Source organism: Martes martes, assembly GCF_963455335.1.
Source record: "Martes martes genome assembly, chromosome: 1".
Lineage (NCBI taxonomy): Eukaryota > Metazoa > Chordata > Mammalia > Carnivora > Mustelidae > Martes > Martes martes.
In genome coordinates, this window is record NC_137888.1 from 192,111,155 (window position 1) to 192,133,285 (window position 22,131).

At 35.7% G+C, this 22,131-nt stretch overlaps 1 protein-coding gene across 4 annotated transcripts in view; it reads left to right on the forward strand.

Moving 5' to 3' along the window:
• The first annotated feature begins 360 nt into the window (after positions 1–360).
• Positions 361–22,131, forward strand: part of TASOR (transcription activation suppressor) — a 51,747-nt gene continuing 29,976 nt past the window's right edge. For all 4 annotated transcript variants that reach the window (XM_080819321.1, XM_080819319.1, XM_080819322.1 and 1 more), the window contains exons 1-11: positions 361–951; positions 8,678–8,823; positions 10,241–10,333; positions 10,992–11,064; positions 11,542–11,633; positions 12,071–12,232; positions 14,749–14,873; positions 16,572–16,603; positions 17,354–17,459; positions 18,471–18,574; positions 18,654–18,757. In XM_080819321.1, the coding sequence (XP_080675447.1) occupies positions 621–951; positions 8,678–8,823; positions 10,241–10,333; positions 10,992–11,064; positions 11,542–11,633; positions 12,071–12,232; positions 14,749–14,873; positions 16,572–16,603; positions 17,354–17,459; positions 18,471–18,574; positions 18,654–18,757 (1,368 nt within the window). In that variant the 5' untranslated portion in view covers positions 361–620. The remainder of the gene's footprint in view (positions 952–8,677; positions 8,824–10,240; positions 10,334–10,991; positions 11,065–11,541; positions 11,634–12,070; positions 12,233–14,748; positions 14,874–16,571; positions 16,604–17,353; positions 17,460–18,470; positions 18,575–18,653; positions 18,758–22,131) is intronic.

Consider the following 22,131-nt stretch of genomic DNA (forward strand, 5'->3'; position numbering starts at 1 on the left):
AGTTCCTCCGGCATCCACTGCTTGACTCCTCTTTTGGTGGAGGAAACTCGTGCGCGGAGATAGAGGTTATCTTACTACGATAGGCGACGCCTGGGCTCGCGGGACCGGTCCAGGCGCACCTCCCTCCCCTGCAGCGCTGGCCAGGAGCGGTCCCGGAATTTGCAGTTCGCCTTAAACTCTGTCCACCCCGAAGCGGTCCGCGGCGTCGAGATATTAGCAGGGCGTTGCCGTCGCCCCTTTTGGCGGGCTCGGTCGCCCCGAGGCTCCGCCCCCCTGCGCCGTCTATCCTCACACACGGAGGCGGGCGCCGCACCCCCATTGGCGGAGCGGCCCGCGGCGGGCCCGCCCCCTCTCGGCCCCGACGCGAGCACGTTGAGTGGCGGGGGCCGGCAGAAGAACTGCCCGAGCGAGGAGCGGCTTCTGGGGCCGGGCGGCAGGGTTGGGGCGCCAGCTTTGGGCCCCCGAGAGGCTGCTGGGTCGGGACCGCGACCCGCGGCCACGGGGGGAAGGGGGTGGGTGGGCTGAGAGCAGCTCGGTGGCGAGGCCGGCCCGCCGCCCCTTCCCCCCACCCCCGCCGACCTTGCCGGCAGAAGCTTCCCGGCGCTCCTCACGCCGGCGCGATGGCGACTGCTGGGGAGACGGAGGCCTCTCCGCCGACGGACGCGAGCTGGGAAAGTGGCGGCGGCGGAGACGACGAGATGAAGCAGGCGCTTCCGGAGCTTGAGTCCTCCCCACAAAATGGCGGCGGCGGCGGCCTCAGCATCGCGGAGCCCGGCGGCGGCGCCGGGCCTGAAGAAACCGCTGCGGCCTCGGCCGCCCCGAGCGTCAGCCACGAGCAGCCTCAGGACTCGTCTGAGGCGGGCGCGGCCGCTCTCCTCAAAGGCCCCGAAGAGCCCGAAAGACCCGTTAGGAGGAGTTTTCAGATCCCCAGGAAGAGCAGAGAAAAGAAAGGTGGTGCTTCCCCTCTTCCCCAACCCCTCTTTCTCTCTCCCCTCCATCTTTTCATTAGAACCTCTCTCTTCTTCCCACACCCATCCGAGACACGTAAACACGCATGCAGCGCCAGCCGCCTCTCCCCTCACTGCCACGGCCACCCAGCTGCTGCGCCTGGTGCGAGAGGAAAGCGGTGGAACCACGCTCCCCTGCTCCCCCTGTCCCCGTGGAAGTTGGAAGTAGCTTGTCCGTAAGGCTGCAGCTCCCAGAGAGGAAAGATGGTGCTCGGCGCCCCTCCCTCCCAGCCCCTGAAGGCACAGAAGCTGGTGTGTCCTCCTAAGGATGCTTCTGACAAGTCTCACTGTGGAAATAGCCCTTGGCCATGGATTCTGGGGCTTTCTCCAAGGCCATTGCATTCAGAGGACCACAAGTGCTTCTCCCTTTGGAAATTCTTCAGCTCTGTCTACTTGAAATTTGCTCGATGTCAGCGTCTCCTCTTGTTTAGAAATCTCCATTAGATGTGATCCATGCACACTGGTATTTTCCATCACACCTCATTTCCATATAGAATTTTCCCCTTGTTTTTGAAGCGTTAGCTTATATAGGTCTTTCTCTTTAAATCCAAACTTTAGTATGTTTTCTCTTGTATTTGAGAAGAATGGGAAGGTAGGTTCTTGGTGCAGTAATTTCCCTGTGGAAAAAAATAGAAGTTCGCTTATGCCCAAGAGTCACCAACTTGATCTTGCAGACGAGAAAACTTCAGGTTTTTTTTTGTTGTTGTTTTTTTGTTTTGGTTTGTTTTTAAAAAGGCCAGTCTAGATAGTGGAACCAATATAGGAACAGTTACATGAACTACTTTTACCTTTTTTAAAATTTAATGCTACATTATGACACATTTCTAATGGAGATCAAAATTAGTATTACCGTTTTCTATTATACTATTTTTGACTATCCAGTGATTTAGGATATTCTGGATTTAGTCAATTTAAAATTTCTTTTTGTTTTACTGCGTGGCTCAGTTTTTCATGATTCACTTTTTGGAAAATTAAAGGATTTTTTTATTTTTGCAGAAACTTTTTAATTTGTAATTTAAATCTTAGTATAAAGACTTGGAATCTTGAATTAAGCATGAGCTTCCTTTTTCCATTGCTTACCCATCTCCATTTGCACAACTGAAATTGTTAGAGCCTATTATCCATAAGATACAAATAAAGTCAAACTGTTAATTTCTATTTCCATGACAAAGCCAAGGAAATCCTTGGTGTGAGAAACGATGTTGACAAAAATGAAGTTACCTTTGTCCGCTAGCATGAGGAATGTTTCTAGAAATATCTTTTAAGTGAATTAATGTATTTTAGAGTTCAGGAGGATACTTGTAAAGGTCAGGGCTGTCAATTCTTTGGTTTATTTAGTTAAGATGAATGGTAGAGTCTATATGAGGAAATTCAGATGCTCAACCTAAATTACCAATCGGCAGAGAATAGGTTGAAAGTACATTCAGGTGGACTCTGTTAAGGAGGTAGGAGATTGAGCTTTTTTTCTTGTTCCTAGCTTAATAAAACTTTGCAGTCCATTTTTTTCGTCTTTTAATTTTTTTCTCTTCTAAGTGCCCAAGAGTATGGTTTATGGCACATCTTAAACCATGGATTTACCATCTCTTAACTTTTGATAGGACCAGAATGTTGTAGAAATCCTCATAGTTTGGTTTGAGATGAGAGAAGTCACCAGGAAATGTTGAAAGGCATTGTGTTTACATGTGGTTTTTTAAATTAGGTAAATCCAGAGGTTGCTGTAAAATAGGCTTTATTTGAACACACTAAAAGTGAATATAATTGAGGAATTAGGAAATCTAAAACCTAATTTTCTCCCCTGAGTCTGATGCTCCTTGGGGAAAATTTGTTTTCTGTTTTCACTTAGAAGCAAAAGGTTGTCAACCTTTGTCTTGTCAAGGTGGTTATAAAACACACTAGACTTTTTTCATGTTTAGTGAAAATAATTTATGCAGTAAGCAGCTGTTCAAATGATGCAGTAACAACTTAGAGATTTTAAAAGTTAAATAAGCAGCTATTTTACCACCATGAACTTTATCCTGTCCAAGCTGAAAGTAGATAGTGCTTGGTGATAGAATTTAATAGGAAAATTGAACTTTCCCATCATTAAAAAAATGCTTTATCAGAAATAGTACAGCAGGTGCTGGTAGTTTCACACTGCATCCCCAAATCACCTCCTGAAAGGTATCACTGTGTACCAGATTTGGCTAGATTTTAGTTGTGGTCATGTGAGTCTCATGAATATTAGATCATTTTCAGTAGATACCTCTGAACCTTTCAGCATCAAAGATTCTTTTGCATTCATATTTTAATATGGCAGACCTGTGCTTGTAACTGTGCTTTTCCAGTGAAATTTAAGATTATGACTTGATTATTTTTGATACCTTAAGTACTGTGTGAGTATAACTCGCTGACTTCAAGTTCTTTTTTTTTGGTCTTGACAATAGCATAACATCCAGAATACCTCCGTTCTAATTAATAATATTGGCAAACACTTTATAGTGCTTATTAGTAAGTTGTAGGCATTGTTTAAAGTAATTTGTACATATTAACTAAATCTCAACAATTCTGCGTAGTAGATATTATTCCCATTTTACAGATGAGGAAACCAAAGTAATGAGAAGTCAACTAACTTGCTCAAGGTCATACAGCTAGTAAAAGGTAGAGTTGGAATTTGAACTTAGGTGTATAGTACTTACCACTACTCAAACTGTAGGAAGTCGTCTTTTTTTGTGATACAAGTGTTTTTGTTAGCTTTTGATCTGATCCATTAAAAAAAGTTTTAACCTCTGTTATGTTTAGAAATATTTAGTATATCTTCATCTCTGGGGTATTTTGAGATTCAGAACTTAGGTTCATTATGAAATTACCACATTTAATCAGTAGTGACAGATTAAGTGATGTAACTATTGACTGAAAGAGTAAAATTTACTCTTTGATATATGTTGTGGTGTTTATTGGCTGGGCTATTTTCTGTAGTGTAAAGAGGCACTGTTACGACGTTTAACCAAATTGTACAATTGCATTTTGTCAGATGTTTCACTCTTGCCTTTTTTTTTTACTTTAAAATCTAATACTACTATAAGTCATTAAAAGCAAGTTAAAATTGGTAATTTGATATAATTTTTCCTTCCAAAGTTTTTGGGAATGAAATAGTGATGATTCACTCTCTGGAAAGTGTTTTATTGGTTAATGTTTTCTGTGGGGCACAAGACTGATTACTCATGTACCCGCATCCATACTGGTCTAGTCTAGCAGAATTAATGGCTAGTTCTCCTCCCCAATACCCATCTTTTCCCACAAAATTTGCAATTGTCTTTTTGAAGATTTTGGGGCAAAGTCTCCTTTAAGGATATTTGCATGGTGTTTAGTAGTTGTATATGGATGATTGGATTCTAAGTACTATAGATTTCCCTATATAGAAATAAACGGGGAAGTATAGGCAGAATCTAGTCACCCGTATAAAACATTTGGTCGGTGTGTATACTTTCTAAGTAATAGAAGTAAAATTTTCTTTGACTTATTCCCCAAGCCAGAAAAAGTCAACACTTTCATATTTGTACTTGTCTCTCTTTTCCTTTCTGCGCTATTTTAAATGTATGTATGTGTGTGTATATGTATTTGAAGATTTTCTTTATTAGAGCACCAAAGGGTAAGGGAGGGGCAGAGGGAGAGGGAAAAGCAGACTTCTACTGAGCAGGGAGCCCTGTGCTAGGGTTGATCCCTGGACCCCAGGATCATGACCTGAGGCATCCAGGCACCCCAGTATGTTCAATGTTGGTTAGAGATGAAACCTCCATTCCAGAGGTATTATGTCTAGCAATTTTATTAGACTGAAGAAAAATGATTTTTAAAAACCTTTCAAGTAAGTTACTGGGAAGAACATGGATATTTGTTACCAGTAGAGAGAAAGATTCAGAGAATTACAGAACACACATGATCCAGAGCCCACTTTTGGCTGTTTCCTTTTCTTCCATGAATTACTTTAAATTGGAATGTGTAGTTCACATTGTTTTATTTATATGTTTTAGTAACAGTGGTCTTTTATTTTAAAAGTTAGCTTGTTTTTACATATATGTATATGGTTTTTTTTTTACATATGCACATCTTAATACATGGCTTTGAACTAAGTAAATTGGTAAAAGTAATTGGAAGAAATGTTCCTTTGACTGAGGAACCAAGCTGTTTCATGACCTAAATTTTATGTCCATTCCAACTGCTTAAATATAACATTAAATTGAGTATGTTTTGTATGCTACCAGTTTAAAAAAAAAAATAGTGATAGTATGGATAATATAAAGTCAGGAGACCTGAATTCTGGTTCTAATTCTGTGATACAGTCATTTTCCGTGTCTGAATTATAATTTCCTAATGTCTTTCTAAATCTGCTTTTGAGTCCCATAAAACATCTATAATCAATTTTGTCATTAAGGAAGCCTTATGAATTATGTAAGTCAGCTCATTACCCATGTGTCCGACATGTATTTGATAGAAATCCTGTAAATAAGCAATATGTTTCTCAATGTGTGAAGGAATTATTGTTAACTTCTGTTAACCTTTATAAACCAAAAAAGAAAGTCTGATGGCTTTTGGTCCTGTTAAATGTATTGAAATGAGAAAAGAGATTTGACAGAAGACACATGAGGTAGAAAGCATAATCCTGGATGTCAAGTTCTTTTCCTTTCACACCTAATTTCTTGTGTCTAAGTGTTCTATATGATTTCTTGATCTAAAATGAGGAAACGATTTAATTTTTCCAGCTCTGTAATTAGTTTCCACTCTTGTATATACATACATAAATCTTTACTTTTACTTAGACCTCAGGATACAAGATTTGGAGCTAGGCAGCCTGAATTTTCATCCTACCTGCCCTATTTATTCATTAACTCTGTAACCTTGGGCCATATTAGCTGTTAGCTGTTAGGTTCATTTGTGAAATGGGTATAATTGAACTTCATAGGATGGTTTTTAATGATTAAATGAGATAATGCATGTAAAGCACTTAGTATAGAATCTGCATAGTAATAATGACCTGCTAGTGATTAGACTCAGTAATTGTCAGAATCCAGAGAAAAATATATTGGATACTTTAAGTGAAATAATTACTGTATAAAATGTTCTTTTCCCCATTGGGATAATTGCAGGGTTGTTTACTACTGCCTCATAATGACCCATAATTAAGATTATGATACATATGTGTTTTAAGAGAAGTGACCAAAGGATGTTCAGTGTTGAGGATTATTAAGTATAAAATAGGCTGTGAGGGAATGTACATTCAGAACATACACTTGTTAAATTTCTAATTATTATCAGCACATTGACTTGAAATCCTTAAAAATAGTTACAACATTATTTTTGTAGAAATGATAACTGGGAGGGGGGAAAATTCTAACTGGCCTAAGTAGTAAAGCCAACAGAGTTGTTTAAAATATAAAATAGCTAGGACATAGGCATTTTTTTCTCTATTTTCATCTACAGTTTCCCTTGCCCATCAGTCCACTTGAGTACATTTGACATGACTATAGGACGTACCTTGGAATAAAACAACTGTTTAGTACTTCTCTGAGAATTGGAATGTTAATTTCTATATAAGTTTATATAATTTAATTTTTTCATTTATGATTAGATCAATGGTAGAAGTAGTATTGGGACAGCTTAACAAAGTAAAATAATTTATGTAAGCATGTAAAATTTCATAGAAGTTTAAAGCCATATGGTACTTTAGGGGGGAGCATTTTAGATGTCTGAAGTCACTTTGTTAAAAACAAAAATCAGACCTGCATAAAACCCAGTTTTTAAAATCATACTTAACTCGTTTTGGATGTGAAAGCCTATAAAGACTATTCCACATGCTGTTTTCGTTGCCAAGTTTTTCCCAACTTAGTTGGGAACAGTCACAAAGATGTTGTTTTCTACCACATTCTGTAAAACAGATTTGAACGAGGCTGTATTTCTTCCTCTCTTAAGCTTTCATTTTGTTTTACATATTACTGAATTGTTGAATTTGTAAGACTTAAGATGACAGCAGTGATACTTTGGTAGTTGTAGAATATATTTGTATTCAGTTTTTTAAAAAATCTTTGACAAATTTTTTATTTTCTTTACTAACTTACTTAATTTTAATTCAACTTACTTGGGAGCCAGTGCTCACAGTTCTAGCTATTGGCATACGATAGAGTAAGGAACAAAGCAGATGCAGTTCTTGATCCTGTGGACCTTAACAATCAATAGATTATTGAGTGTATTCATCTACAAATTTGAATTTAGGACATATTTTTATACTTAGTAGTATGTTCTTTTGAGTGATTTTTTTCCCCCCTGCTTATCCCTAATTAGTGTCTGTTGCATCATAAGTACGTTGGCTTTATCTTTGCTTTAGTGTGGGATCCCAAAGTAGTAGGAACTGTTTATATACATTTTGTTATTGAATGTTACATTTTTACAGACACTTTTGTAATATATGCGCAGTGTGGTAAATGGATGTATGGATAGGTCATTTGACATCATGTCCTTTAAAGCTTAATGCTATATATAAAAATAGTAAATAGTTAATTAGCTGCTTTCCAGTATCTTTAAGAATATGTATAAGCAGAACACTGTTTTTAGTAGTAGCCTTAAAGTATTTTGACTGACATTTATTGACTGTTGAGAAATAGTATCTCTAAAGAAGTTAAGGTAAATATAGTATTACATAAGTTCTATGGATACTTCTATATACAGTGAAATATAAGTGCTTCCTTTCTTGGCTTGGGGAGCATTTATATGTTTAGACTTTTGAAATTTATTAGTAAGTTCATGCATGAAGTGGAAATTTGAAATTATTAGACCATTAATCGAACACATTGAATATTTGAATTTAAGTATTTTAAAAATTAAGTGGGGGTGTGGAATAGTTTTAGGAGGGAGAGAATAAACAATTTTATTGTCCTTACACTGGATGCTATGCTTAGAGGTTTTTCCATGTGTTGTCTCATGTGTGGAATGTAGAATTTAGTGGTTATTAGGATGACTAGGGTTCTTTACAGATGAGAGAACTGAGCTTATTTTTGGTTGATTACCCAGGCTCTCCCACAAAGCTAATAAATGCTAGATTTGATATTTGTATCCAGGCTTGACTCCAAAGCTCTACATCTTTCTGTTTTACTACGTTTTCATAACAAATGTTCTACTACTTTGTTGGTAATACAAGAAGCCAATGGATCTAGCATATTTTATTCTAACTTTAGTTCTAAAAACAAAATAGAATAATTTTATGGACACATAAGTGTCTTAAATATTTTTATGCGTTCATTTATGCTGTAAACATTTAGTTTGCTGAAATAAATGGTCCTAGATATACTATTTCAGTGTAACATAAGATAGAAGTGGAGACAAGTTGAGGACATGTACAGGTTCTTTCTTGTGAGAGTTTAAAGCAATTTAGCTTGCCTAATGTAGCATTCTTAAGGTTTGCAAAACTGTAACCTCGTCTTCATCTGTAATGACAGATGCTCATTGCTGAAGAAACTGGTCAATGTAGACAACTGATTGTAATTTTCCTTCAGTGAATTAATAAGTATCTGTTTTGAATATCACAAAAGATAACTTTGGTGCTGTTTTTTCAACTTCTCTTAAAAGTTATATTAAAACCACAAAATTTAAGAGACTACATTTAAGATGGAATAATGTTAAAATTAATTTTTTTGTTGTTTTAGCACTTTTTCAGCCATTAACTCCAGGCTCTCGAGAATTTGAAGATGTTCTAAATATTCTTCATTCATCTTACCTTGAACCAACCTCGGTAACAAATTTTAACTACAAACGTGCTTGCTTGATACATAATGAACTTTTGGAAAAGGAGGTATGTTTTAAATTGTGCTTATTGTAAGATTCTTTAGAATCAGTTAATAGACTGGAAGTTGGTTTATGTTCCTTTTCTTTAAAAATGCTTATTCTTAGGAAAGCCAAATTATGGAAAGGAGAACAAGTTTTAAATGACATCTTTTTTTCTTCTAAATGTTGATGTATCACTCTTTATCTGTTTGGATAAATTAATGTTCAATTATGTAAAATAACTTATTAAAATTAATCTTAAGCATAGGAATAGCTTACTGTATAATGACTTAATTATAAATTTATAAGGCCCTTTGCTCTTTTAAGTGCTTATTAAATGAAATTTATAATCTGTATTATGTCTCAATTGGAAGATAATTAGTGAAGTCAAATGTGTATTTTTTTAAGATGCTTAATTTTTTTCCCCAATTGCTGACTAGTAGTAGAATTCTCTTAATATCACTAATAGAAATTCTTAGTGGAAAAGTATAAACAAAGTATTAAGTTTCATGTACAAATTTAGAATATTTTTAGGAAAAGCGAGAATGCATAATTCTGAGGTAATATAAATGAGATGTTTAGCAATATTTTATGTGTTTATTGTTTCCTAATGCACATGAAATACTATTAATTCTGTACTTTTGTGTATTGGTTAACCCAGTGCTACCAGAATTGAGTTTTGAGGGAATCTGTGAAGTTACTGGCTCCCCAAGAAAATTAAAACCTTGATAGTTTGTTGTGGTTTCATGGTATGATGGAGTTATTTATTAATTTTAATTAATTTTATATGAAAATTTACTCTAATGATAGATTAATCATATTACTGAACATCAGTAACGGCCTGAATACTGCATATAAATCTGTTAGATGTGAGCTCCATGGTTTGAATATGTATCTGTTTGCTTGTATCTAAAAGTCAAAGTCAGTTTTGGGTGACTTGCAGTTTAGTTATACTCAGACAAAGTCGCTTTTTATATCCTGGCAATACGTATGGAGCTTGTCTTACATAGTTGGCATTGAGGCTATAGTTATAAAGAAATGAAACCTTTTCCATGTTCTAATTGAGTTTGTAGTCCAAAAGTTGGTCATTCAGCAGAGATTTATTAAATCACCTACTGTATGCAGTTCATCATGTTAAGTAAACTGAGAGATCCAAAGGAAACTAAAACATGAACTTAAAAATTTGTGGGAGATTTGGAATGTGGTAAAATTTTAATAGAAATTTAGTTAAAATTGATAAACATTAGATGCTTATTTGATTATTATGAGGTAAAGAGCTAGTTAGAATGACGGAAAAAAATTGAAGCACAGAAATCACAGGGAGAGAAAACATAATTTCTACTTTGGTTATATTTCGGATTTCTTAGGAATAAAATTACTGATGCTCTTATTTTGAAAGACATAATCACATACTAAGGAATTGTTATAGATTTAATTTTGTTTAGTTCACAGAAAAGCGAAGAGAACTGAAGTTTGATGGTCGTTTAGATAAAGAACTTTCAGAATCCTATGCATTTCTTATGGTTGATCGATACCAGGTGAGTGAACTCTTAAACGATTTGAAGATGTTTCCATTGTAAGTTACTAGTTTTGCAATGTAAGAATACACTTGAAAATTATAAACTGGTATTTTTTAAGTTAGTATAAATGATATGATGTGTAAATGGAAGAAATGATTTAGTAGGGCAAGGTATTTCATTGTCATGTGATTTGCTTTTCAGATGTGCTTTTGCTTTTAAATTTGCTTTTCAAATGCTCTGACCAAACCTGTTTTCTTTCCTTAGGATGTGCTTGATAATGAATAAACTTCCCTTTATTAAAATAGATTATCTTCTATATTGTTATATATGCTGGGAACCACTTTTTTCTCCTTCAATTGAAGATGTTTAGGTGAAATTTTTATTTAAATATTTTGCCAGTTCTAATTCTCTCTAAAAGGGAAGTTTATATATGTGAGTGGCATGAATTTTTACTGTCACACCTAGTATAAACAAAAATAGATTCCAGCTATGGTTACATCGGAAGCATAAGCCAGTTTCACATTGATATTTAGTTATAAACTGTCATATACATAAAATTCCTTAATGTAGAACCTACATAGTTTAGAAGCTTGGGTTTTATTTAGAGCAAGTTTACAAATTATCTTTTCATGTTTTTAATGTAATGATTGTGAGATGAACTGTTTTGTTTATTTAGGTTCAAAGCATATGTGAAAAAGGATTACAGGTGGGCCAGTCCAAAATAACAATTCTTGGCAGTCCTTCCATGGGTAATCTTTTTTTTTTTTTTTTCCCATTTATCCACTGTTAAGTTGCCACTTGAACATACATTATTTAATTTTGCTGCATTCCTGAAAATTAAATTCATGTATGCCTTGTTGTGTTCCTAGAAGAGGATAGTTTCAGATTCTATAATGTAAAACTAGTTTTGCCCTTTGTTTCTGATTTTGCATACTTCAAATTGATCAAAAATTACCTCTCTTTTTTTTTCTTTCTTTAAAGTCAGTCTAGTCCTGGTGATTTTGAGAAATTTGTTGTTTTTGTTTTGTTTTGTTTTGTTTTTTTCCTGGTTCTTTTTGTTTTTTCTTTTTCTGGCTTCATTAAATATCAGCTATCTTTACTATCTTTTTTTTTTTTTTAAATGTCATACCTTTTATCTTTCATCATTAGGTTAAAACTGGAATTTGTGTGTGTGTATGTGTATGTGTGCCCTTATTCAAATTCTTTAATTTTTCCCTCTTCGCTAGGTATCTATCTTTCTAGGTATGCTGATTTATTACAAGCTAATCCTTTGGAAGCTGGGGCAGTGGGCGATGTTGTTATTTTTAAAATAATGAAGGTAATTTTAACATTTACATTTTATATATCAAGGACAACATTTGATTTGGATTTTAGTTGGCCCTGTGTTTAGTAGGAGTTTGATTAAATTAAATTCAGAGCTTGCTTAATTTAGTATATATTTTTGAGAGTGGTTTGCCATCATTGATCTATTTGATTTCCCTTCCAAAGAAAAATGAAAAGAGTAATATGTTGGTAATGTCATTTAGGCTAGTGAATGGTGTTGTAAATAAAATTTTTATTTCCTTGTTAAGCAAATTCAAACAGCACTTTTTTTTCATGGTTGTCTTTTTTACTGCTTCAACATTGATAAAAGGTGTTGAGTGTTACCACGTATTAAAGAAAGAACTGTTGTCATAGGTGATCTGTGTTTTATAATGTTATATATATAGTCAATAATTAAGTTTAGGTCTACTTAAAAGGTTTTGTCTATTTTAGGGAAAAATAAAGAGTATATACGACCCCATGGGTGTAAAAAGTTTGGAATCTATATTAAATAAAAGTGCTTTGGACCCAACACCAAAGCATGAATGTCATGTGTCAAAGAATGCCAATAGAATTACATCACTTTTGGCTTACAGAGCCTATGAGCTTACTCAGGTAGGTACCTGGTTTCATTTCAGTGTTATGACTTCATATCTGTTTGTCACCAAATTCTTTAAATTGTTTCCCTTTCTGTACCTTCTGCCACCACATCAGTCTAACCTCTGGTTTCCATATAATACTACCAGAGTGTCTCTCATTGCTCTTTGTTCAGTGTTTCCAAAACAGCTCAGAAACATACTATGGCTCCCTAGACTTACAGAATAATATTGAGATTCCTTAGTCTACTTCTTCCAACTTGGCATTTTGTATGATCGCTGTCCTCAACACACCTCATTTCATTTTGAAGCCTTGGCTTCTCTTGGCCTAAATTCTGGCCTAGAAAGATCTGCCTAATAAGATCCCCTTAAAAATTCAAGGGGGGCACGCCTGGGTGGCTCAGTTGGTTGAGCAACTGCCTTGGGTTCAGGTCATGATCCCGGACTTCCAGGATCGAGTTCTGCATTGGGCTCCCAGCTCCTTGGGGAGTCTGCTTCTCCCTCTGACCTTCTCCTCTCTCATGCTCTCTCTCACTCATTCTCTCTCAAATAAATAAATAAAATCTTAAAAAAAAAAAAAATTCAAGGGGTAAAGTTGAAGCCCCTTGAATTACCTTAATTCATGTAATTTTATACTATTGATTTGATAGGTGTTATTTTAATTTACATTTTTATAAGATGCAAACTTAGAATTAAATTTTATGCTTTATTCAGATATAATTGATATACAGTAAAAAAGTGTGTATTTGCCAAATTATAGTCATTATATTTTTATATGATTTTTGACCACAGTAGTCCTCCCCCCGCCATTATCCTCAGGGATACCTTCTGAGGCTCCCTGGTGGATGCCTGACACCATGGATAGTACTGAACTCTGTATTTATTATGTTTTTCCTATGCCTACATACTTATGATAAAGTTTAATTTATAAATTAGCACACAGTAAGAGATTAATCACAATAATAATAAATTAGAACAGTTAGACTACAAAATTACTGTGGTCTCTCTAAAAATCTCATTGTGCTATATTCACCCTTGTAATGATGTGAGATGATAAAATGCCTACGTGAGATGAAGTGTAGTGAATGATCAGGCAGTAGGCACTAGACATAGTATTAGGCTACTGTTGACCTCCTGACTGTTTGTCAGAAGGAGGAACATCTGCTTCTGTACTGTGGTTGACCACAGAAGCTGAAACTGGAAGGTGAAACTGCATGTATGGGAGAGGCTACCGTATAAAGTAATGAATGTTATTTTTTTTTAACAAATGTATAAAAAATGTATATAGCCAGATGAATTGTATGGGAAAAGGAGTGGTATACTAACACCTCTGGAGATGTTCTTTTTTTTCTTTCTTTAATCTTCACTTTATTTATGTAAAATAAAATTTGTTCTTCCTTCTTTTTTTTTAAACACTCGGTTGTAAGTGAAACTTTTTTTAATTGAAGTATAATTTACTCTTTTCGAAGACTGAATGGGCAAGACATATTGTTGGGGGCTTTTAGCAAAAATTACATTCATCAGCGTCATCTGGGCTGGCTCATTTGATTTTACTTTTTGGACAGTAGTTGCAGAATGCGGTAGCTTTTAAATAGGTTTTTTCTAACAGAACTTGTAAACTAGCTTGATGTTTCCAAAAAATTTTCAGGCATTTTTAGAGCAGCAACAACATTATTGAAATCAGTAGTTTCCCAGGGGAATGGACTTTCAAGGGCAATGCCTTGTTTGTAAATTAGGACTTTTTTTTAATGAAAATCACTAGTCTGCAAGTCACAAAACCCTAATGAATATTGTGAGTAGGTGTGGGGAGAAGTAGAGGGGTAGTAAGAAGAGAATTAGCTGCCTTTGTCACCTGTGTTCATAATCTCTTCCACCTCCTCATTGCTGCTTGGTCTGCAGTTGGAACCAAGAATATGTTTTTCTTTTGAAATAATGAACAGGGGTGCCTGGGTGGCTCATGTCTGTCTTGGCTCAGGTCTTGGATCAAGTCCCCTGTCACGTTCCTTTCTTATTAGCAGGGAATCGGCTTCTCCCTCTGCCTCTCCCACCCACCCAGCTTGTGCTTTCTCTCTTGCTCATTCTCTCACTCAAATAAATGAATAAAATCTTAATAAAAAATAATGAACAAAATGCTAGATTTGGTTGAGATTGTGCCCTTAGTTAGCATTTTACTTTTTTGCATCAAATAGACTTTTCTGGGCTGACTTGGGAGCTTACAAATGTCCATTTGTAACATTTTTATGAGGGCATTTGTTGCACATTCCCAGCGGTCAGCTTTTCAGAAGTAAGCTTTTAGAGTACCCATTAGTGCATCTAGGATAGATAGATAAGATAGAGAAGTAGAATATTTTATATCATAAAATGAATATAAAGTACAGATTATTTTTAAAAAATTGACAAGCAGTGCTTAAAGACAGTTTCTGTTAGAGGTACTTTTAAATGGTGTTATATTTCTCAAAAATCAGGCAAATAAAGATTCTACTATGTACATCTTGCCTTCTTACAGAAGTTAATTTTGCATTTTCTTATTTTTAGTATTATTTTTATGAGTATAGCTTTGATGAACTCAGGCGAAGACCAAGACATGTGTGTCCATATGCGGTTGTGTCTTTTACTTACAAAGATGATATACAAACTCCAAAGTTTGTGCCTTCATCAAGGTAAGACTTAGGAGTTTTTTACATCATCCCGAATATTATTTTACATGTCCTGCCTTGCTGAATTAGGAAGAACTCTTTGTTTTCTCCCATTTTTTTTTCTCTTACCATGCAATTAATTAGATGCATGAGTGTTCATGATGACTTTTAAAAGGTCAGTGTGAAGAACGTAATTTATATGGAAATACAAACTAAAATTTACTTAACCCTCACCAGTTAACCCTTTTTCTCTTGATACTGAAGTTTTGCATAGTTGAGTAAAATGTAGTTTTTAAAGGTGAAATTTTGTGTATTAGCTCTCCTAGAAATGGGGAGCTTCTATAAAAGATACTCTAATTCCACCTCAAACAATTAAAAAAATCTAATGTTTGTTAAGGAGTCTAGGCATTGGTAATTTTTAAAGCTTCTAGGTGATTGATTTTTATTGAATTGAGTACCACTCCTGATTTCTTGTAAGCACTAATGTAAAGTGATCAAATATAAAGCAGTTTCCATTATTTTTTCCCATATGGTGATTCCAGAAAAATGTTGGTAAAATTGATACCTATTAATATAGAAAGACTGTTTTAAAAAGCCACATTTCATGAAATACATACATTTTTGAGGTCAGTCCTTTCATTGGTTTTCCAGATCAAATCATGTGTTCATTTAGGTTGGAGATCCAGCACATTTTTTTCATGTCAGCAAATAACGCTGATAACCATCCATCCATAGCCATAAGTAGCACTTCATATGATACCCAAACACTTGTGATTTTTCATTTTTCTTGTGGCTCTGTATTTATGATTTCCATGATATATTTACATTAGTGCCTTTATGGTAGTAATCTTTAAAAGGCACCCAGCACTGAATTATGAGGTCATACCTCCAGGAATAGTAATTTTCTTTGCTTTTTCTTTGAGTCCATCCTTTGATCTCTGTATCATTAAAAATGAGCATTGATTGAACCCATTGCTGTATGTTGAATGCTGCCATAAATGCTTCTGCTGCAGGATCTCTGCGTTTGTTCTTCTCTTTTCCCAATTCATGGCATCATTTACGTTTAACACTTTATCAGATCTCTTCTTAAAGGTGACCTTATCAGCAAGGTCTTCCATGATTTTTATTTTTAACCCCTTACCCTTAGTTTCTTTTTCTTTTTCTCCATAGCACTTAAAGCCATCATCATCTGGTAAACTATTTATTTAATTTTTGATTGTTATCTGTTCTCTTCACGAAATTGTAAACTCTGTGAAGGCAGAGGCTTTGTTCATCCTGATAATCCTGTTACCTAGAACTGTGCCTGGTAAATAATAGGCGCTTAGTAAATACTTATTGACTAGGTTTAATATTTAATATTTAATAATAAACATTTAATAATAAATAGGTTTAAATATACATTGAGGCTATCTTCAAATTTCATCACTAAAATAAAGTAATTTACAGAGACTTTAATGGACTTTGATGATTGTTTTTGGAAAAAATACCTCGTATAAATTTGGATAGATACGGTAATTTAAGACAAGTAATTGATTTCATGTAGGTTTGGATCTGTTAAATGTTGTAATAAGTAGTTAATATGTTCTTCCTACTTGGATGAAGGACTTAATTTCCTTGTACATTATACCATTAAAAATAGCACTATGTCAAGGTCCTGAATGTTAACTTTCTTATTACTGATGAGTAATGTTTTTCTTTTTTTGTTTTTTAATTTATTTATAGAGCTAACAGTTTCAATGCAGATAGAAACACAGGTAAGATTCTTTTATTTCTTCTCTTCAGTTTTGTAAATTGAAAAAATAAGTACATATGGTAAAAAATTAGTGTTTTGCTTTATTTTTATAATGAACAAAAATCTGGAAAGTCAAAGGAGGTGAGACCATGTTATGATGTAGCTTCAACATTTGGTTGTTCAAGCATAAGGTCTCTCTTAGAAGCTGCTGATGCTGTGAATAGATCAAAGGATTTTAGTACTTTGATAAATGTAAAAAATAAAACAAGCTTCCCAACTCAGCTTTTTAAAATACTGTATTTATCAGAGGTTTAGGATTTATAAGACCTAGAGAAGATGAAAGCAATACTGACATTTTCTGTCATCAAGTTCTCCACAATGAAAAGAGAGTGAATAGAGGTATGAGATGCTATAGGAATTCGTGTAGTTAACTGGATTTAATATAGTCTCCTTTGGGGGAAGTAAGAGGGCAGTAAACCTATTGTCTTTGCTCTTCAACTTTCTGATAAGACATTTAGACAAATAGATTTGTTGTTTTTTGCAGCTGGAATAACCCTGCAAGGGAAAAGATACTGAAACAAAAATCCTAATATTTGAATTCTTTTGTAAATAGAAATGTAGTGGGTGTTTTTTGTTCATTTTGTTTTTCTTTGTTGTTGCTGTTCTTCTACTTAAACATTGTTTCTAGATGTGTTTCCCTTATTTCTGTCTAGGAAACATGTATTTGCTTCTGGGCTGCTAGTGGCTGAATTGTGTTATTCTTTTTATTTAGACAAATTTAACTACACCTTGTGGAAAGGACAGCTTTTAAATAAAGGAAAGCTTTTGTGTTATATTTCTCTGAGGTCAGCCACTCGTGCTTTTTTGCCTATCAAGCTGTAAGTATGTTATTTTATAAGAAAAGAGCAATTAATGGTTGCTAATTATTCAGTTTCTTCTTTTGCTTTTTATTCTTTTAATTAAACTTTACTTTGATCCAAAAGAATATAAATGTCAATTTGTTTTAAAAAAAAAAATTGGCAGGGATGCCTGGGTGGCTCAGTCGGTTAAGGATCTGCCTTTGGCTCAGGTCATGATCCCAGCCTCCTGGAATCGAGTCCCACATCAGGCTCCTTGCTCTGCGGGGAGCCTGCTTCTCCCTCTGCTTCTGCCTGCCACTCTACCTGCCTATACTCTATCTCTCTGACAAATAAATAAATAAAATCTTTAAAAAAAAAAAATTTGGCAACTTGGGAGACTTAGTTGGCAAAGTGAGCCCTCTACTTTTCTGTCTAGGTTTGAGAGTGGGCTAAATAGTCATACACATTTATGGCATAAAACTTTTTCTGAGTGATTTTAAATTTTGAATGTGATTTTTTTCAGAGTTTTTTCCTAATTAGATATATTTTTCATTTAGTAATTTGAATATGATAGACTTAAAAGTTACCAGTTCTTTGTTGGAAACTGCTTTGATATGGTGAGTTGTTAAAATTTATAGGCTGTTTTCAGTCCTGTGCAGCATATATTGGAATAGAAAGGTCTAGAATGATCTTTTGCTACCACCCCAGTGAATATTATGGGCCTTCATGGATGTTTGAAGATTACTTTAACAGTTCATACTTGAATTATCTTTAGTAAAAGGACAGCATTTTATCCTTTTTGGTTTAGTAAAATTGGGGTATAGAATTAGCTTCTTGCTTAAAGATGGAAGGTTGGTGAGATTGCCAGGCTTTTTTCCTACTTCTGTATATATCTGGACTTTCCATATCAAATCCTCTTTAGAATCAGCTATGATATTAATAAGTATGCTCTGCTTTCCACCCAGAGCCTTGTGGGGAAGGGGAAGGAAATAATATTACTGGAGTTAAACATACAGGTAAGGCAAATGTGTCTTTTCAATTTCTTTTCAGCCCTGAGAAGTTAGATGTTGAAACAGTTATGAGTATTGATCATCTGAAGCAGAAAATTCCTCCAGCGCTGTTTTATAAGGAAACATACTTAGGTCCAAGTGAAGGTAAGTAATTTAATTTTATTAAAATGTGTAAAAAACAGATTTGATTTGAATATTTACTATGTATTTTTTCTTATGACAGTTTTGAAGAATGGAATGTATTGCAGCCTTTATGAAGTTGTAGAAAAAACAAGAATTGGAAGTAACATGGAGAGTTTACTACAAAAACTAGAGAAAGAAAAACTTGTGAGTGAAAGGTTTTAAAATGTTCCTCATTCTCCCTGAGAAATAAGTATTTGAATAAGTGATCATATTATTTCAGTTTATTTCATTTTTGCACTCTGAAAGTACCATAAGGTCTCTGTCTTTATTGCTACTATTCAGTGAATGGTTTTACTATGGCCTTTAGTAGCCTGTTTACTTTAGCCGTGATGCTAGACCTTCTGCAAGCCAGTGTTCCCCCTGAAGTGTCTTTACTGTATTTTGCGATTGTGACAACAAATACTTACTGAATACCATTTTCTTATGCAGAGTGTATACTTCAGTAAAAAATGAGACTATTCTGGATTACACAGTGATAAATGGAGTTCCTCCATTAGATATGGTTTGTTCCAATAGAGACAGTGCTGTATTTAAAGATTCAGAAAGAACAAGATGCTTGGTGAGGTTGAAAACAGATAAAGGAACAACACTAGAGTAAGTTGAGAGAAAGTGGTAGGACGCGAGGCTAGAAAAGTGTGTAGGGGGCTGTGTCCTTCAGCGTTATGTAGGCAGTGTTCAAGTGACTGGAAGTTTGGATGTAACCCTAAGAGCAATTGGGTTGTTTTTTTTTTTTTAATACTTATTTATTGACAGAGAGAGAGAGAGGTCACAAGTAGGCACAGAGGCAGTCAGAGAGAGACGGGGAAGCAGCCTCCTTGCTGAGCAGGAAGCCCAATGTAGGACTCGATCGCAGGACCCTGAGATCATGACCTGAGCCGAAGGCAGAGACTTAACCCACTGAGCCACCCAGGCACCCCAGCAATTGGGTTTTAAAGGGAGTAGCATGAGGTTTTGATTGTGTGTGCGACATGATCACATCTGTGTTTTGGAAATTTATCTGGTTACTCTGTAGAGAACTAATTGAAGAGAGGAGATGAGGCATTACATTAGAGGGTGATAGTGGGTTGGAGGAGAAAGGTAAGAATGAATGATGATATAAGAGACTGATTTAAGAGATATTTGCTAGGTAATACCTAACAGATACCAATTTTACTCAGTTCAGATAGAGAGATTAGGTCAGACATCAGTTGTGATGGGTTCAGGAAGGAACAGAAAATTCATGCTATTATGCATAGTTTAGCTGAAGGGAGAGGAGGTAGTTACAGAGGAGAGGGGCTCATGTTCACATGTTGATGGGACATTTCAGTAGAGAGGGGAAGTTTTTTTGCACAGGTATGCCACATAGTAAGTTTTTCAGCAGTTGACTTCCTTTTATTCCTCACTTTGTTGAGCCTCAATTTCCAGGTAGTCAAATGGAGGTTAGTATCAATGATTTTCAGAACTTACAATTGCATTTTTAATGGCTTTGTAGAATTTCATTGTATACATATATGTTTATGGGTGGGAGAGTCAAATTATATGCAAAACTTATAGGCAGAGTTTATACACTTATGAATTGGTGGACACCTAACAATAAATTTTTTTTAGATTTTATTTATCTGAAGGACAGAGAGAGAGCGTGTGAGAACACAAGCAGGGGGAGGGGCAAAGGGAGAGGGAGAAGTAGGGTCTCCCCTGAGCAGGGAGCCGGGTGTGGGGCTCCATCCAAGGACTCTGGGATTGTAACCTGAGCTGAAGGCAGATGTTTAAGTGAGCCACCCAGTCGCCCCTAACAATAACTCTTTGACTAACCAGCTAGAAATCTTCGGGCTAGGCATCTTAGAATACATACTACATACACATGCACATCCGCTACATATGAATATACTTTTGTATTTACATTTCTTGTTTTGTTTTGAAATACAACTATTCCTCATAATCAAAATCTGTTTAATTCCAGAGTTCAGGAAGTGAAAGGTTAGATGGTAGGTTTGGATATGGTGAGATACTGGTTACTACACTTGATCTTAGCCAAAAGGCCGAGAAGCGATGGTGAGATACTGGTTTTCCAAATCTCTTTGGTTCTTGCATTTCAGAGAATTGAGTATTGAGTCTTGACAGTGAGGAGTTTATTAGAGAATTATAATATCTGTTCCATTTCTAGTATTGAGAATCAGGATAGGAAGATACTCGTATTTTATTCTTTACCTGAGCAAATATTATGCTAGGTTTTTAGAGGACTGGGTTTTCCCAGAATTAAGAAATAAAGATTCTGTAGCTTAGAGGGCATGAATGTTCCACAGGGATACACTGCCTGAATCTAACAGACCCTAGGTATTTTGTGGAGTTATACCTTTTCCTACAAACCTCCATGGAAATTATTCTAATTACAGCTACTTTCTTCATAGTTCTAATGATGATGGAAGATGCATTGAGGACTGTTGGGTTCTCAGTAATTTTATCTTGAATATGTACACAGTATTATTGATCAGAGATTTAATGAATACCTCACAATAATAAATATATTAGCCTTCCTTTGCCTTCATCCTTAACCTTAGGGCAACCCAAGGAAAGACAGGTCTGTTATCCTAGGCAAGTAGCTGTACATTCCACAGAAAAAGGACAAGGAAAAATGGTTTTTCTTTGCTTACTAAAGGAAGGAGGCTACTATCTCCCTCCCCTCCTGGAAAGTTCTCTTGAAAATGTAATGGGGGCACCTGGGTGGCTCAGTGGGTTAAAGCTTCTGCCTTTGGCTCAGGTCATGATCCCAGGGTCCTGGGATCAAGCCCCACATCGGGCTCTCTGCTCAGCAGGAAGCCTGCTTAACCCCCACTTAACCCCCACTCTCTGCCTGCCTCTCTGCCTACTTGTCATCTCTGTCTGTCAAATAAATAAAATCTTTAAAAAAAAAAAAAAGGAAAAGAAAATGTAATGAATATTAACTCCAACCCTGTAGTAAATAAATAAAATCTCTTCATGAGCTGCTTAGCTTCTGGGACTAAAGACATCTCCAAGTTTCTGGGACTCCTTCATTGTTGAAATATTAATACCTAAGTCTTCTGGCATGTTGGGGCTTGACATAGGAACTAATCTGTTCTGTAACCTCTTGGCCCCCTTGTGTACTCACTTGGCACTCTCAAGGAGATAAAGGAAATTTAATTATCCTTTTCTCTCAGAGCAGTTGCTTAGGTAATTGACTACAGATCTAATTCTGAAAATATCTGAGGAGTAAAATATTTCTGGGGGAATGAAAGCAAACATTCCCTATATTTATATTTACTTTTCTGTGTATTTGAAGGCTAGTTTTGATAGAGAAGCACTGAAAAATCTAGGGAAATTTTATTTTCTCACAGGGAGATTTATAATGTAAGTAAAATTATATTGAGCTCTCTTTTGGTAGGGGTAAGTTAATAATTTTTTTTTTAAGATTTTATTTATTTATTTGACAGAGAGGTCACAAGTAGGCAGAGGTAGGCAGAGAGAGGGGGGGGAAGCAGGCTCCCCACTGAGCAGTGAGCCTGATACGGGCCTCCATCCCA